The sequence below is a fragment of the Heterocephalus glaber genome, unplaced genomic scaffold, assembly GCF_053883595.1.
Source record: "Heterocephalus glaber isolate CG9 unplaced genomic scaffold, H.glaber_assembly_v1.0 deba00001472, whole genome shotgun sequence".
NCBI classification, from domain to species: domain Eukaryota; kingdom Metazoa; phylum Chordata; class Mammalia; order Rodentia; family Bathyergidae; genus Heterocephalus; species Heterocephalus glaber.
Genome location: NW_028258315.1, coordinates 7,396,905 through 7,414,525, shown reverse-complemented (window position 1 = coordinate 7,414,525; position 17,621 = coordinate 7,396,905). Strand labels below are relative to the sequence as shown.

The 17,621-nt window shown below is 38.6% G+C and overlaps 2 protein-coding genes across 2 annotated transcripts in view; both read left to right on the top strand.

Annotated features, from left to right (window-relative positions):
• The first annotated feature begins 16 nt into the window (after positions 1-16).
• On the top strand, positions 17-13,820 carry Cage1 (cancer antigen 1). Its single transcript, XM_021260691.2, has 5 exons — positions 17-212; positions 1,794-2,048; positions 4,415-4,502; positions 7,338-7,858; positions 10,188-13,820. The coding sequence occupies exons 1-5, from the start codon at positions 168-170 to the stop codon at positions 11,271-11,273; spliced, it is 1,995 nt and encodes a 664-aa protein (XP_021116350.2). The 5' UTR covers positions 17-167; the 3' UTR covers positions 11,274-13,820.
• LOC147826176 (cancer-associated gene 1 protein homolog) overlaps positions 12,731-17,621 on the top strand; it is a 21,540-nt gene continuing 16,649 nt past the window's right edge. The window contains exons 1-4 of the mRNA XM_087182556.1: positions 12,731-12,743; positions 13,827-13,936; positions 15,212-15,292; positions 15,521-15,628. Coding sequence (XP_087038682.1) covers positions 12,731-12,743; positions 13,827-13,936; positions 15,212-15,292; positions 15,521-15,628 — 312 coding nt within the window. The remainder of the gene's footprint in view (positions 12,744-13,826; positions 13,937-15,211; positions 15,293-15,520; positions 15,629-17,621) is intronic.

Here is a 17,621-nt window from a genome sequence, read left to right as displayed (position 1 = left end):
GTCGCCCGTCCGCGCGCGGTCGTCACACAGGGCGCGGCGGCGGCCGGGAGCCCCGCGGTGCGCACTGGTCGCGGTGGGAAGGGGGAGGCGAAGGCGCCCTGCTCCCTGCACACCAGTGCGCGGCGACGAGGACGAATCCGTAGTGCGGGCACAACAAACTATGGATCATGGAAGTGAGCACACTTTTGCGTGTTAGTGTGGTGCGTTTTCAGGTGAAAATGAGATAAGTTAAAGTTTATCCTGCGTCTGGAAAAAATAGCAGTGTAAGACTAGCGTGCTTTCCAGGAACGCCCGGGGCATCTCTGAACGCCCGTGTTTAACACAGCTTGGAATGTCTCCGGGATAGCTAGCTGAACATTTGAATACAAGTTCTAAAAATCCAACGTCAATTCTGCGAAGGACAGAAATGAAAGATGAGAAAAATAAGCCTGGCTAAAAAAATAAACTGGAAGATTGTGCAGTGCAGTTGGAGGAATGAACAACGTTGTAAAGAAGTGTGATTGGAAATAACGAGTTCACACAAAGGTTTATTTATTTATTTTTTTAGTTTAGAAGACAGCAGAGATTTTTCAGATCCCCTTCAGGTCAACCCAGAAATATTTATTTATTTGGAAGATTAAAGCGTAAAGTTGAGCCTTTCACCAGTCCTGCATAGCCTGCATGGCTTACATTTTTATACTTTACCAAGTGACTACATAGATTTGGAAACAACGAATCCTCAAAAAATTGTTAATTCAATAATTCAGTAGTTTAGTCAGACAATAGGTAGCGACTGTAGTTCGAGAGGAAATAAGTCATTAGAATGCAAGACTTATTTAGTATTTACCGTGTAGCCAACACGGGCAGGTGTGCATTACGACGTATTGAAAAGCCATAAGTAGATTCCTCATAAGGCAATTATAATCTAAATATAAATAACACCCTTGGAACTGGTGAAGACTAAAACAGTAAACAAGTAGGTACTGAGTTGTGAGGTAGAGATATAAAGACTAAAAACACAGGAATTTAAAAATAGATAAATGAGCAGATGGAGAGGTTTTGTGAGACAAGCATAAATGGGGGCAGAAGGCATTATTTATTTGCAGGCAAACTAGCCTTGTCTGAGTAGAGCAGGGAGCAGTATTGGGTAGGTAACATGGGTGCAGGCTATGGAAATTCTCCAGGGTCAAGTAGAATTTGGTGTGATTGGGCAATCTCGCTCCCATCAAAATGAGAATGTCGTGCGGATATGGATCAGAGTTAGAGGGGATGGAACAAAAGCATGGGTATGGAAAGACATTTTAAAAGGAAAAATGGGCAGGATTTGGTATCTGTGGGTATTGAGATTAGAAGGATACTAAAATCCTCCAAATTTTCAATCTCTAGTGCTTGAGAGAAAAGGTATGGTATAGGAAAAGTGAGGAGGAAATACTTAGTGTTGGATTTGACTCAGTAATGAGTTTTTCAAATAGAAAGTTTCAAATAGAAATAGTGTTTTGTGAAAACTAATAAAATAATATTTTGGAAAAAAAAGACTAATATTTTGTAAATATCCTTTCATTAAGTAGCCAAGAAAGGCCTTCACTTTTAGAGAATTACTGGATAATGGCCACATACATGTATCCAAATCAGTGCTTAATACCATACCAAGTCATAGTATACTCGGACTAAATTTTTTAATTTTTGTAACAACTTGATGAATGGCATTTTATATTTAAGGCAGTGAACTTTGTAGCCTTCTCAAAGTGAAATGTAGGGGGAACGGTGTACACTAATAAACACTGAAACTATGTATATGTCTGTGTTTTTTTAAGAGACCTTCTATCATTCAGCAATTAAGAACGAGGACTCTCAAAAGTTTTGTTCATCATCCCTGGCAACACAAAAGAAAAAATAAGTTGTGTTCATCACCTTCAGTTCCTGTACATTTGGAAGTGCATGCTTCTCATGAAAATTTAGAAAGCATGTCTGAACTGGATGCCACACATGTCAGTGGTCTTTCTCAAGATTTAACTCACTCAGATTCTCCCTCCTGGATGGAAAGCAGCCCCACTTCATTTTTCCCTCAGGTGTGCATCGCTTTTGAGTCCTAGAAGGTTCAGATGCATTCAGTATTCACATTGTCTTCCATGTGAACATTTCTTCAGATCTCTTGAGGACAGTAGAAGAATCTCCAGTGGGCATATAAGGAGGGAAACAGGGCCTGGCTTTCTAGTCCTGTTGGTGTATAAAGAAAGTAGAGTTTTACACACAGAGTGTTCAGATGGTCCTTTTTATCCGCTCAGATATCCCAACAGTGCAGCCAGAGGACATGGCCACGACTGTCACGGAGGCAAGACGAGGGACTTGACTCCCAGTCTAGAGCATCTTCCACTGTGTCAGTGTGCAGATGATTTGCTTGTCATTCGTAATGACGGACAGCACCCTGCAGGGAAATGACTTCCATCCTCCATCCTCATGAAAATTCCTAGTGCCCTTTCCCACAAGATAAAGGAGACTAATGTCCCAGAGCTCTTCATGAATGTTCTAAATGTTTGATAGTTGCTAACAAGAGTATAGGGGAATAAGAGAAATCAAGTTGTGCTATGTGCAATTGCCTTTGTACCTCAAAAATTGTCAAATACTGAAAATTTCCTGCGGCTCAGCCTATACATTGGCAAAGCCTTTCTGCAGGGATGTTCAGTGATAGGATAGGAAATTGAGTTAAACTGCCTTTCACAATCCTACCTCTAGGAAATATTCAAATAAGATATTTAAAGAATTGTCCATAATAATTAAACATTGGAAACAACATTCATGAGTAAGGGGCTAATTAATGTACTTTGTAGGTATATGGTAAACATGTAACCTTTATATATTTGTCAACAGAAATGATCATACTGGTCTTACTGGGTAGTAGGTTTTTGAGTGCTTTCTGTATGTGATAGTTGGGATTCTTTTTTATGATTAAACTTGTTAATCAGGGTCTAATATACTACATACATTTGAAACACTGTGTCTTATATTAGGTTCTCCTTGGGTTTCACTGAGCATTTTATTCTTTATAATTTATGGACAAAAAAGTTGTCTCTGAAATTCTTAGTAGAATCCCAAGAAGAGTATGTGAAGTACAGTATGAAGGCAATGAATAGGGCTATTTAAAATTTTATTTATTCATTTTTGCAGTGATAAAGATTGATCCTGGAGGTACTGTGCACTCCCAGCACTGTTTATATTTATTTACTTATTGATTGGTTGATTGGTTTTGTGAGATAAGGTCTCACTTTGTAGTTCTGGTTTACCTTGCACTGACTTTATAGCCCATGCTGGCCTCTAACTCACAGCAGTCCTCCTGCCTCATCCTCCCAAGTTCTGGGATTATAGGCATGTACCACTGTGCCCAGCAATTTTTTTAAGACATGGTCTTGCTAAATTGCCCAGGCAGGCCTCAAACTTGGAATCCTCCTGCCTCCGCCTCCCAAGTAGCTAGGATTAATGTGTGCCACTGCACCTCACTAAGTAGTGCTGTTTTATTTTTCAAGTATATTATTAATATGTTAAAAATCTGACTAGGAGGAATGGTCTGAATTAATGACAAGTATAAAAAACATTGTTAAAAGCTATAACTCAGTTTTTATCATATGTCAAGTATATTTAATACGTGGAACAATTCTTTAAAACTATAAATAGAACCAGCTGATTTTAATTAGAAATAAGACTTTTTAGGACATTGTTTAGGCCCACATACTTGACCCACTGTTCATGATTAATGTGTTCCTCAAAAATTTTCCTGATTATCTTATGTATAATATTAGTGTAATGAACGCTTTCATCTTAGATAACATTCAGGTAACTTTGAAAATAATTTAGTGCTTAAAGATGTTATCTCATTACTGGAATTGTTTTGTATATTTTAAATGTCAAGAGAATAGACTACCCTAATACTGTTAGACAAGATTTAACATCAAAGCATTATCAATAAGAGATATATACACTTTGATATATCCCTGTTTATAGTCACATGATTTGACTTGTAAAAAACCCAGAGTATTAAAGCATCAGGTTGTTTGTCATTTAATGTTGTGACTGTATTAGAATAGTTTTACTAAAAGGAAGGCAAATATGCAATGGAGAAAGATACTAGAAAGCTCATTCCACATGTGCAAAAAAATTCTAATAAAAGCCAGGCGTGGAGGTGCATGCCTGCATGGGAGGCTGAGATGGGAGGATTGGAAGTTTGAGCCTATCCTGGGGAATTTAGCAACTTAGGGTGACCCTGTCTCAAAAATTTTAAAAAAAATCTGGGGAATGTTGCTCAGTTTGAAGGCTCTGGATTCAATCCCCAATGTCACCCCCCAAGAAAATACATAAAATAGAAAATTGCTTTGCAATGTACATACACATTGAGAAGTTTATGATTTTGGTTGAAATATTAATGCCTTTTTTATTAACACAGAATGAAACAAAGAATGTAAAAAGGGGAAATGAGTCTAAACCCACACTTTCTGAGGATATGTGTAGCACACAAGACAATGTGTTAGATGGTGAGTATCTTGGTAATATCCAAAATAGAGAAACATTTTTTTTGTGACCTGTGTTAATAACAGTAATAGCCAGGTACCATGCTAAGCTATGTTATGTTCCTTATTAAATCTAATCCACAAACAATTCTGTTAAATAAAGTTTTTTAAAAATTGAAATAAGGGTTGTTTTTAATCCCCATTTTACAGAAAAGGGGAGTAAGTATCTTCCCCAAGGTCATGTAGCTTTACCTGAGAGCTGTGAGTCAAGTTCAGTCTCAGACACTAGAATCATATGCTATACAAGTACATGTTTCAAAATGTGTATGTTTTAAAAAAATTAATTTTATTGGTACAATTTAAATATATATAGTGATCACATTCATTAAAGGCAATTTGTATACCTTGATTCCTCTTGTTTTCCCAGTCCCCTCCCTTCCCTTCAACCCCCCCTATTTACAAAAGCTTTGTTTGCATTTTTTTCCTTCTCCTTTTTTTTCCCCTATTCCCTTCCTTTTCTCCCTCCTCCCTTTAAAGTTTTCCCTTTATTTTTATTTTTTTGATACTGGGGATCAAACTCAGGTCCTTGCGCTTGCAAGGCAGATGGCGTAACCACAGCTAAATCCCCAGCCCAGTTTCCCTTTAATTTTGAAGAATTTCTTCCTATTTCATATTACCTATTATACAATTTGGTCCTTATTTACCCTTCCAGTTTCTCACTCCAGAGAGACAATGTGATATTTACATATATGTGTCCAATTTATTTCACTTAAGAGTATAGTCTCAAGGTGCATCCATTTAGCTATAAATGTCTACGGTTTATCTTAATGGTTTAGTACTCCATTGTATAAAAAACCCACATCTTTTTTTATCCATTGATTGGTTGATGGGCATCTGGGTTGATTTTTCTGGAGTGTGATGGAATCAGCATTGTTTTAATTTGCATCTCAGATGGCCAGTGATGTTGAAGATTTTTTCATGAATTTATTTGCTGTCTCTACTTCTTCATCTGAGAAGTGTCTATTCATTTCAGATGCCCATTTTTGGTTTGGGTCTTTAAATTTGGGGGGAGTCTGATTTTTTTTCAATTCTTTGTGTGTTCTAGATATTAGTCCTTTATTTGAGGAACTACTGGCTAAAATTTTTTCCCACTCTGTGGGTTGTCTCTTCACTCTGTTGGTGATTTCTTTTGCAGTGCAAAATCTTTAGTAGGATGAGATCCCAGTTGTTATTCTGTGTGTTATTTCCCGTGTAGTTTGGGTTTTCTTCATGAAGTCATTATCTGCCCCTTTGTCCTCATTAGTTCTACCTATTCTCTCTTGCAACAGATTCAGTGTTTCTGTTTTAATATTTAGCTCTTCAATCCATTTGATCATAGGAATTTTGGCGGGACAGTTCAGCCCACTGTTGTGTATTCACAGCTTGCAGTGTGACAAGCAGAGAACTGGAAAGGACACTTGAAAGGCCCTTAAATATATGAGAGAGATCACAGAAAAATACTGTTTGATGCATATCAGTTTGATATGTTTTGGAAGAATGTAAAGCCAAAGGAAGTCCTATGTTATAAGTAGAAGTATAAATTGGTATAGTCACTTTGGAGAATAATTTTACAGCCCTGTAAAGTAGAAGTGTTTTCCATAATAGAGCAATTCTACCTTCTTCTAGATATATACCCAGAGCCTGCACACATTGGTGTACTGGGAAATGTATGTAAGGGTGATCACAGCAGTGCTGTTTTTAGAAATAGCAAAATTAGAGAGCCAGGGATTAGCTCAGTGGTTCCGCCCCTGCCTTGCAGGCACTAGGTACACTAACAGACAAACAAACAAACAAAAATAGCAAAATTAGAAGAAATTTAAGTTTAAACTTGATCTTCATGTATTTACATGGCTAAGTTTCAGAAGCAAAATTCTAAATGAAATACTTCTGTTTTGTTGCATGTGCATACACACATATGTGCACATATATATGCTATTTATGTACATTTTTAAAGCATAATACCTAGGGTGGTGCTTTGTACTTTGAAATTTGCGGGAAACAGTGATAGTGGACTAATGGAGCTGTTAGGTGTTTCTTTTGGTCTATGGTTGCTATGAAAAATCACTGAGACCTTAAGGTTATCACAAAATGAAGAAATGTGGGAACCTGATATGTATTATTTAGGGGTCAGTAAAACATCAAAAAGATAATTGGGAAGAATGAGTTCATGTGGGCTTCAATATAGTGGTTACCATTGGGGAGGGAAAAGGAAGAAAGAAAGGAAAAAGTCATTAATTTTACAACATTTTACTCCATTTGTCTTATTTGCTTCTGATTTTTAAAAAACGTATTAAATCGGGACAATTGTCATATTGAGAAACAGTATAGTACTATATTTAAAGCAATATTCTAAAATTTCAGCTACACTGTTTTCTGATTCTGTGGCCTCAGAAAAAAGAGTTAACACCTCTTGTGTAAAAGAGGGATGGTAACAGTAGCAAGCTCATGGGATTGTTGTAAGATTAAACAAATTTACATGTGTTCATTATTATACTATAATATGTGCTTTTTGGAATTTTTAAAATTACAGTACACAAAAATAATTTTGAAGCTACTTTGCAATTTGCTGTAATGGTATTTGACCAGACTAATATATACCATACTCTTCTGTAGTCATTTGGACAGTTCTTTCCCCTTTGTAAAAAGTCGCTTTGTTTTATTTGCTAGCACAAAACCATGATAAGATCCACACAATGAATAAGTTTTAAATAATATTTAACTCCTAAAAGATTACAAAGTTTATTTGTAAATATAAATGTTACCATATAAATTTATGGTCAAGTAATTAATACTTATTTTCTTCTTTCTCTTTCTAATGAGATACTGACATTGGAAGTTACCCCCAAAATATACAAACCCAGCCGGTTAACACCAGCATTTCTTCCTTGAGACCATGTGAACCCATTTGCAAGTTTCACTGGATAGAAGCATTCAATGATGAAATGACGTTTCAAAATCCAGCAGAAGGCTTTTCTTACATAGAGAGGCCAGAATTGCAAAGTCCTGTGTATAATTATGCAAAAGATAGCAATGTAACACAAGATCCACTTAAGGAAGAAAATTCAGTGGAAGCTAGCATTTCTACAACTAAAGACCAGTGTACTCATGAGTGTGTCACACAATCTTCTAGAAGTCCAAGCCACTACAACTACAGTGAAGAGACCCTGCCATTTACAGAAAAGCCATTGGTTACATGTACTGCCATGGGATCTAGCCTCAAGCCTAGTCAGCCTCAAAACTTTTTGTATAAAAAAAGCGTCTCCAGAAATGTTGAAGACCCATCTTATAGTGAGAATAGCTTTAAGCTGCATGATCTGAGAGTTAATTATAAAACAGAGGAGGTAAGATTGTTGACGGTCAGTGAAGCCTGTGGAATATTAAATTAGGCGGGGTTTAATCTGAGACTTTTCCAAGTAGTGTCAAGTCATCAAATCACTATGAGGAACTTGTGTCACTGGGGAAAATGTGTTCTGAGATTTTAACCAATTCAGATACAAGTTTTTCTAATTCAAGTCCATACTTGGAGATTAGCTCTACCAAATGGTCATTTTTTATGAGGCTCAGAACTCTGTCTTACTTTTCTTTCATGTGCCATAGCATCTAGATGGTGCCTTGAATATAATGTGGTTTTTGTATTTGTTGAATAAAAGTAGCAGGAAGTCATAGGGAAAGGTTGATAAGAGGAAGGTGTGCAGATTTATTGATCAAATCATTTGACAATAGAAGCCTAAAGTTTTTCTATTCTGTGAGATTTCTGTTTGCAAGTGAAGAATATTAACTTTTCTACCTAAGTGAAAACATTAATTTGTCTTTTGGTGTATTAACTCTGGGCACACATATAGTATCTTAAAACATTGAAGATGCCAACAATATAATTTCTAAACTCTCTAAACAAAAAAAAGCTCTAAGAATTGTGTGGACAAATAAATATAATCCAACAATAGTATAAATAATCATTTCAATGTGAATTTATAAGTTATAGCTATTATGTTTCATTTATAAGATGAGTTTGGTTTTTGTTCATTTATTTGGAAGTAAAGGACAACGTTTAGAAGAGAATTTTATTTTCCCTTGTTCATTTCTGGAAAGTAACATTTTTTTAAAAACCTGCTTAATTAGGGTTCCTCATAATTGCTTCTTCATGTTTCCATTGTATTTAGTCATTTATTTCAACCAGTCAGTATATACTTTTGGGGAATTTATTATGTACCAGGCTCCACCCTTTGAGTTGGTTATATAATATTAAAAAACAAGGAAAAATATGTTTCTTATAAAAATAACATCCCAGTAGAGAAGACAAACATTAATCAAGGAATCACACAAATAAGTGTAAGTTTGCATTTATGATAAGAGTTGTACGGAAGTAAGATGGCCATCTGCAGTCAATACTGTCCAGGGCCAGGGATTTAGGTCAGTGGTGCCCCGCCTGCCTCACAAGCACAAGGTCCTGAGTTTGATCCCTGGTACTGCAAAAAAAAAAAAAAAAAAATACTGCTCTGGTCAGAGAGTCTGGTGAAGCTTCCTTAAGAATCAGTCATCAAGCTGAGCCCGAAAGATGAGTAGGAGTCCTAAGGCATCTGTGGATGGGAGAGCATTCCAAGCCCAAGATCCAGATCTGCAGAATCCTTGTGACTGCAGGAAGTATGGTATCTACTAGGACTTGATGGAAGCCCAGTGTCCAGGAAATGCAAGTTTCAGGAAGATGTTAGAAGTGAGGAGACAGGGGAGGCCAAGTCAGCTTTCAAGAGCAGATATCAGGCCTTGGGAGCTTCAGTAAGGTAATTATCTTCATCCCACAACAACAAAAATCCATTCATATCTCTAAATTGGTCTAATACCACTCCTCCAGGACACTCACTGGATTTCCAATGTCATTCACTTCAGAGCTCCTCAACACAATTTACTGTCCTGTATTACCCTCCCAAACCTGTATTGGGAGCATAAAGTCAATCACAAGATCTGTGTGTCTGCCACTCTAATGTTCATAGGAGTCATAGCATGGTGAGGTAATTGTCCAAATAAGGAATTTTAGCCAGCCCTGGTGGCACATACCTGTAATCCCAGGATTTAGGAGCCTGAGGCAGAAAGATTGCAGTGAGTTTGAGGCCAGCCTGGGCTACATAATAAGCTCAAGGACAGCCTGAACTGAATTACATAGTGAGACCTTGTCTCAAAAAAAAAAAAAAAATTTTTTTAAAAGACTGGTACTGGGGATCGAACTCAGGACCTTGCACTTGCGAGGCAGACAGGGTGCCACTGAGCTAAATCCCCAGCCCCAAAAGTCTTAATTTAAAATAGAACCTCTGGTCTGTAAGCTAGTTGATACATTAATTTGTTTTAATTCATCTGAAGTCAAAGCATTCTGTATGTGCTCAGAAAAGTTTGCATCATAGAAAATTGTGAGCATCAGAGTATAATTTTTCTTCTGTCAAAGTAAATATGAATACATATCTATAATATATATACCTACTGCTTGTGTTCTGCACATGCATTCAGCAACTAATATTTAGGTATTAACTTTGTTAAGTAAATATTATTGGAAATAGGTATTATTGTTCTTTTATAGCTGAGGAAACCAAACTAGCAATCTGGAATTCAAGACCAGATCTGACTCCAAAGTTCATGATCTTTCTATTCTTTCACATTTATTTTATTTACTGTGATTTGCAGACTGAAGTTTCTTCAAAAGAAGTACATATTTATGAGGAGACTCCTGAGGTGTTCGTCAGTCACCAGGAGGAAGTCCTAGTGGAAGGCTTGGAAAGCCCAAGGACTGCCTCAATTTGGTCCCCAGCAGGCATCTCCAGGAGTGTTGAGGCCTCTCGGGAGACCTGTGTGACACCTGACATGGAGCAAAGCTCTGAAAGCTTACAGTCTCTAGAGGAGGACATGGCTTTAAAGGAAGTCTTACAGATATTGCAACATAATAACAGAGAGCAGCACATGGAAATCCAAGACCTTCAGTGTAGCAACCTGTGTTTACAGAAGAAGAATAAAGAGCTACAGATGAAGATTGTCAGACAGCCAGTGTTCTTGGACATCATCAATAAGCTAGAGAAGAATATGGAAGAATTAATTGAGGACAAATATAACATGAAGCTAGAGAAGAATGACATTAATAGAAAACTGCAGAATTTGCAAGAGATTTTAGCTATCACCGAAAAACATCTCCAGGAATCCAGGAAAGAGAAGGAAATGTTACAGCTCCAAGTTAAAAAAGTCAAGGCCAATTATATTCATTTACAGGAAAGGTACATTACTGAAGTTCAAAAGAAGAATAGATCAGTAAGCCAGTGTATAGAGATGGACAGAAGCTTGAGTGAGAAGGAAGGAGAAGTAGAAAGACTGCAGCAACTCAAAGGAGAGCTGGAGAGGGCCACCACTTCTGCTCTGGACTTCTTGCAAAGAGAAAAAGAGACCCGAGAGCGAGAGTTCTTAGCTTTACAGAAGGAGTTCCAGAAACATGAAAAGGAAAACCTGAAAGAGAGACAGAAATTGAAATTGAGAAATGAGAAATTGATCGCTCAAGTTAAAAATTTGCTGTTCATCTGCGAAGATGAAAAGGCTAAGAATATAAAACTCCAGCAGCAGATCAACAAGGTACAAAATGAAAACGCACATCTTCAAGAGCAGATTGCAAGGAGTAGGGAGCAGGATTGTGTCCTGAAAGCTGAGACTGCCCAGTTACAAGAGCAATTAGAGGAAGGAATGGAGCCGGATACTGCCAAGGTATTTCTGCAGATTCTGAATTGCTAACCCAGAACACCAAGTTTCTGGTAGTCTGTGATGGACTTAGACATGGCACTTACATACAGTATTTGTTTTCAGAAAGAATTAATAACAAAAAGAGAAGTAAAAAAGAAAATTGCCACCGGTTTGGAGAAGTTTCTTTGGTTCCTGGGCATTCACTCGCCTTAAACCGTAGCCATTTTTGGCTTCTTTTGATTATTCTGGTAGAGGCAACAATTTTTTTTTTTTTTGGTTTTTTGATATAGGGTCTCCCTCTGTAGTTCAGGCTGGCCTTGAATTCACTACGTAGCCCAGGATGCCCTCAAACTTGTGGCAATCTTCCTGCCTCGGCCTCGTGAGTGCTGGGATTAGAGGTGTGCACCACCACGCTCACCCTGGCAGAGACGATAATTAACCTGGAAGTTTTGTGGGTCCTCAACCTTTTCATCTCCAGCGGCTCCCAGAAGTTACCTTTGCAAAATGATTTTCTAAATGTGCCCCTGTCCTATTCAGCAATAAAACTTTAATTGTACCATACAGTAATGCAGCTGCATATTTGGTTTATAAGATAGAACAAACCTATGTTATATATTTATTTTATAAAATTGAAAAGTATTTAAAAACAGCATAGGGGACCGGGGATTTAACTCAGTGGTTCTGGTGCCTGCCTTGCAAGCACAAGGTCCCGAGTTCGATCCCTGGTACCAAAAAAATAAATAAATAAATAAAAACAGCATAACAACCTTATATCAGTGTGTATTTGGAGAGGCTATAGTTTTTTTTTTAATATCTGTAGTTGAAAAGTCCTTTTATTTTTTCCAAAACCTGAAAGTGCATCCAATAAGGGATGATTTTTACAAGCTGGGGCATATCTACTACGTTTCAGTTTTGTGGGCCTGGCTGAAAGTGTATGGATCTTTACTAAGCATAGTAAAATCTTATTAGCTTTTCCACTGCCTGCCTTGGAAGTGCAAGGTCCTGAGTTTGATCCCCAGTACCAAAAAAAAAAAAATTAACTCTGGCTACTTAGAAAAAAAACCAGTCTGAGCTACAAAAAATATGTAGGTTTTGCCTTGAAAATGTCCTTAGAGGACTCTTATGAATGTACAATCAGTGTATTATTTCTGAAAGATTTTTTTTTTTTGAGACAGGGTAGTTCAGGCTGGCATTGAACTCACCATGTAGCCCAGGCTGGCCTTGAACTTGCAGCATTCCTCCTGCCTCGGCCTCCTGAGTGCTGGGATCACAGGCATATGCCACCACATCCAGCAATCAGTGTATTATCTGCTAGTAAATGATTCCGTTTTTAAGGATTCTTCCTTATTGTCATTTTTTTTTTACAAATGTACAGTACAGTCTTTCAGAAACTATGTGACATGTGATGATAAAATTCTCTCGGCTGATGAAATGTGTGAAGCAGATATGAGAATGTAGCTGTCTTTTAATAACACAGTATTAAAATATTTGCAAAATAGCTGGGCATGATGTTGCACACTTGTAGTCCCTGCACTCTGGGAGGAGGCACTGAGGCAGGAGGATCACAAGTTTGAGCCAAGCCTGGTCAATTTAGAAACCTAGCAAGAATCTATCTCAAAATTTTAAAAGGAGCTGGGGATGTAGCTCAATGACGCCGTGCCTGCCTTGCAAGCCCTAGGTCCTAAGTTTGAACCCTAGTACTGGAAAAAGAAAAAAAAAAAGTAAAGCCATGCTCCTTTTCACTAATTGTTACTGTTTATCTTTGGTACTGGGGATCAAACTCAGGATCTCAAACTTGCCAGGCAGGCGCTGTGCTGCTGAGCTACTTCCCTTGCCCCTATTTGTCTTTCTTCAACACTTAATGCCCCCGTGTCTACAGGAGAATAAAATATAAAATAATGAGATCAGATAAAAGGTAAAGACGTCAAGGGAGCCCCTTTTTTTTTAGCACTTCTGCATTTCAGAACAGCGGTCCTATGCTCTGGGTCAGTCTGCTCTGCCTAAAGGTTAGCGATTGTTCACATTAATGACCTAAAAAGTAGCTCCACCCACAGCGGGCACTGTGCACACCAGTAGAATAAAAAATGCAGTAAGCATCAAAAAGGTCCTGGCTTCACTCCTTGGTTATGTGAATTGGCCACATAATTTAACCTTTCTCAGCGTTACTGTCTTCACCTTAAAGAGGGGAAGTGCTACCTGCAGTTGCCCTGGGAAACACAACATTTAGTGAGAAAACAATTTCAAGGGTATGTTTTCAAGTTCTTTCTCTTCCCTTCTATTATTGAACATTTCTCTTCATTTTAAGTGCACTCATCTGAAGCTGCGTATGGTGGCACATTCCTATAATCCCAGCAGTTAGGAGGCTGAGGCAGGAAGAGATCACAGCAAGCATGAGGCCAGTCTGGCATACAGTGAGCTCAAAGACAGCCTGAACTACATAGCAAGACCCTGTCTCAAAAACCAAAAAAAAAAAGTGCACTCACTTGAGTTGAAATTTGAGGACATGTTCCTGATCCAAGACAAATATATATCTGTTTTGTTTTAGCTAAAATTTAGCCTCAGGAAAAATCTTTTAATCTAGTTTCCCAATCTATTACTGTTAAGACATCACCATTCCCAATGCTGAGCACTTCAAAGAAAGTGAGAAAGTGAGAGACATAATGCTACAAAAATTGAAGAGCCTTCATCTTAAAAAGAAAGATTTCGATAAAGAGGTACTATTTTTATTCTTCTAAAAATTCTATTAGTTTAATAAAAAAAATAGTCAAAGAAAAAGGTCACAGAGAAATCACTCCTAACATCTGGATTTCTTTTTTTTTTTTTTTTTTTTTGTACCGGGGATCGAACTCGGGACCTTGCTCTTGGGAGGCAGGCACCAGAACCACTGAGCTAAATCTCAGGCCCCACATCTGGATTTCTTGAAGAATTGGTCTTAGGGGCCAGAGTAGCTTTACTATGCCCCTCACTAAGTAGATATAGCATTCAGCATTTGAGTTGGTACCAGGGATTGAACTGCTGCACTTGCAAGGCAGGCAGCAGCACCACTGAGCTAAATCCATGGCCCTTTTGAGTTGTTTTATTACATAGGTAATAAAGCATTAGAGAATCTCATTCATCTACAAATGGGTTGTGATCGCTTTTCCAGTTTTGCAGGGCACTATTGATTCCCGAAAAATTGTTTATTTTGACATTTCTATAGTGGTTTCCAACTTGACTTGAAATAATGGAAATACTGAAAACAAATTTTATTTCTTGGGGGAAAAAGAGCAAGAGCAGACATTCTCAGTTTCTCCAGTTGGTTTTCTTGGTGTGGTGGTGTAAACTATGACAGATAAAATTAAGAAAGTTAAATAGGGAAGGTGCTAATGGGATGTTAAATTGTGTCATTTGTAAACTGAGGGGAATACACACATGATAGCTGACAGAGAATAAAAGCATATTCACCTCTGGAATCTTGGATCAGAGCAGTTAGTTCTGTACTCTGAACTGATGTGGATAGAAATTATGCTGCAGGTGCTCTGGGGAATCTTCGCCTTCTAGCCATGCTGTGGAGGAGAGGGCCAAGGGAAGGCTGAGGGCCGGGTGGGGAGGGAAGCACCCTCCTGGAGTCACACATGTGTGCTTCTGGCCCCTGGCCAAGAGAGGCACCCCAGAGCCTGGGGGTTTTACCAGAAGCTCTGTGCTCAGCTGCCTTCTGCGTCGAACATTTCAAAACTGCAGCCCCGGAATGTGCAGAACCACACATTTCAGTTGAAGCCACCTGCTTCGGACAACCAGGTTGGCACAGTGGGCCACTCCTGTCAGGAGAGGCGGGAGCTCCTGAACCCGAGATCTGGTGTGTGAACTCATTCCTCACTAGAGCTATAAAGACTTAGTGTCTCATGGAGACCAGAGACTGGACTATGTGTGATGTGCTGACTTCATTGTAAATGGTAGAGGATGCACTTTTGTTTCCTTACCTCTAAAATATAAATGCTTTTGCTCCTTAGCTACTGAAACATAAAGACAGAATCATAACTTTTAGAGAGTTAATTGCCAGTGAAAAAGTGTTTCAAGATCACATCATTGAGGTGAGTTTAACACTTATAATGCATTGTCTTTAATGTGTTAAAATACAAGTGCAGATATTTATGTTCTCTGGATAAATTTGGTGAAGTCCTTCTAGGTCTAAGTTCCCTACTCCTGTGATTCCAGCCACTCACCAGTCAGTCATCTCTTTGAATATTAAACTAGTGAAGTATGTGTTGTTAAATGTTCCAAGGATTTGTATTGAAAATGAGCACAAATGTATTTTTCAGGTCACTGATTTTTATTCCAATGAAGCCAAGAAAGTGAAAGATGTACCTATCTTATTGGGAGCCAGACTGGCTGAGTACCACAATCTAAATGAGGAGCTGGATTCTGTGGTAAGAAAGACCTTTTGTTGCTTTGCTGTTATTTTTATACTCATCACCATTTTACTAAGAAGTTTAAGGAATTATTAAGCTTCAGAAACTTGCTCATTGAAATGGTCACACACTGGCATGGTGGCAGTACTGGATTTGTTACAAAAGTACAAAACTGATCTGTTTTCCTATTTTGAAATTTTAAATAATTGTCTTTGTTTGGACTTCAGTAATCAGATTTCTGACATTCCAGGTAGAGAAACCACAAAATATGTGCTGTTTTTCATTGTGAATGAAGCACATTCCTATGGTGGCATATGCTACCACATTGTCATCGGGTGGGCTGGGACCAACAGTCTTTTCCAGGTTATTTGTCCTGATCCATGAATGGGTCAGGACAATTGGTGTGTGTGAAAGATTATTGTTTATTTTAGGGCAGAAATAAGAAAAAGGAGAGGAAAAGAAAAGCAAAAGAGGGCTGGGGATTTAGCTCAGTGGTTTCGCCACCTGCTCCGCAAGCACAAGGACCCGAATTCAATCCCCGGTACCAAAAAAAAAAAAAAAAAAAGAAAAGAGTAAAAGAGGTGCTCAGGGCGAAAAGCGTGCTTTGAAGGAAAAAGAGGGTTCTTGGTTTGTTTGTATTGATTTTTGGTACCGAGGATCGAACTCTGGTCCTTGCGCTTGCGCAGCAGGCGGCGAAACCACTGAACTAAATCCCGGGCTAAAGAGGGTTCTTGCAGGACAGAGTACTGGAAGGACAAGAGGGCAGGGGGCAGACTCGGTGGCCGCCATCCTTTTCTCTTCTTTGGTAGTTCATCCAGGTGTCCCACTCGATCTCATGCTAGAGATTGGTGTCAGGTGCCAGGTTCAGTGCGTTCTCCTATCCGGTGATTGGCTCTGGGTGCAGGGCCCGGCCTGATCCCAAGTCAGGCTCGGGCGCTGCTGCTCTGCACACATGGGTAATGAGTCTCCTCAGCTGCAGGCCGCGCGCGCCCTCGCCCGCCTCCAGTGTTGCTGTGTGTAACAACCACGGCGGGAAATGGCGCTCAGAGCTTACTCCAAGCGGTCTGTAAAGATAGAAGCAGAGAGACAGGAAGAATACAGCAGAAGAAAATGACAGCGTGATCTTGGAACCTAGACAGTTACAAAGCAATTTTAAAATTCGGTTAGTACAGTGTGATTTTCAGTACATGCATACAGTGTGTACTGATTTCAAATTGGGGTAATTAATGCTCCATCTCCTTATTCATCTCTTTGTGTTTGGAGTTTTAAGCTCTTCTCTTCTGGTTATTTATAAAATATATAGCAGGTTATTGTGGACTCTAGCTTCGCCATGTAGAAGACTAGAATTGATTACTTCCAACTATCTGTGTTCTGGTATCCAAATTCCCTTCTTCCTCCACTCTTCCCAGTCCCTAGTAGTCAGTATTTTATATTTAGATCAACTTGTTTAGCATAGACATGTGAGATAGATTATGTGGTGTTTGTCTTTCTGTGTCTTCATTTCACATAACCCAGCACCCTGTGATATTATCCTCATTAGGTAAGAGAGAAAAAGAAGGGCAGTTTCTACAGCAAATTTGCTTTGCCATTGCTTACTATAGGGTTCTTCACTGTAGACATCTAAGTATATTTAAATAATAGATTAAAAGTCATTCTTAGCCCTGTATTTACTAAAACTTCCGTAGTTTGTCTTCTGTAATTGCACTGAATATTAAGGTACCTGCTAGAGGAACTTGTGAATACCCTTTCCTGATAATTCTTTCACTTTTAGAAGCACAGTTTAAAAATTTTGTTTTTGTTTCTGTTTTTTTGGTAGGGATCGAACTCAAGACCTTGTGCTTGTGAGACAGGTGCAGCGCCATTGAGCTACATCCCCGGCCCCACAGTTTAAAACAATTTTTTTTATTTTTGGTCCCAGGGATCGAACTCAGGTCCTTGAAGTTTAAAAATTTTAATGGTTCCTTGCAAGTACAAATGGACCGTATACCAGAACTTGAAATATATAAAGCAG

Excerpts from the sequence above, each read along its gene's own strand:
- Cage1 (XM_021260691.2), top strand. The coding sequence starts at position 168 with ATGGAAGTGAGCACACTTTTGCGTGTTAGTGTGGTGCGTTTTCAG. Across the intron at positions 4,503-7,337 it reads ACAAGACAATGTGTTAGATG|ATACTGACATTGGAAGTTAC; the intron begins GTGAGTATCTTG and ends CTTTCTAATGAG. Across the intron at positions 7,859-10,187 it reads TTAATTATAAAACAGAGGAG|ACTGAAGTTTCTTCAAAAGA; the intron begins GTAAGATTGTTG and ends TGTGATTTGCAG.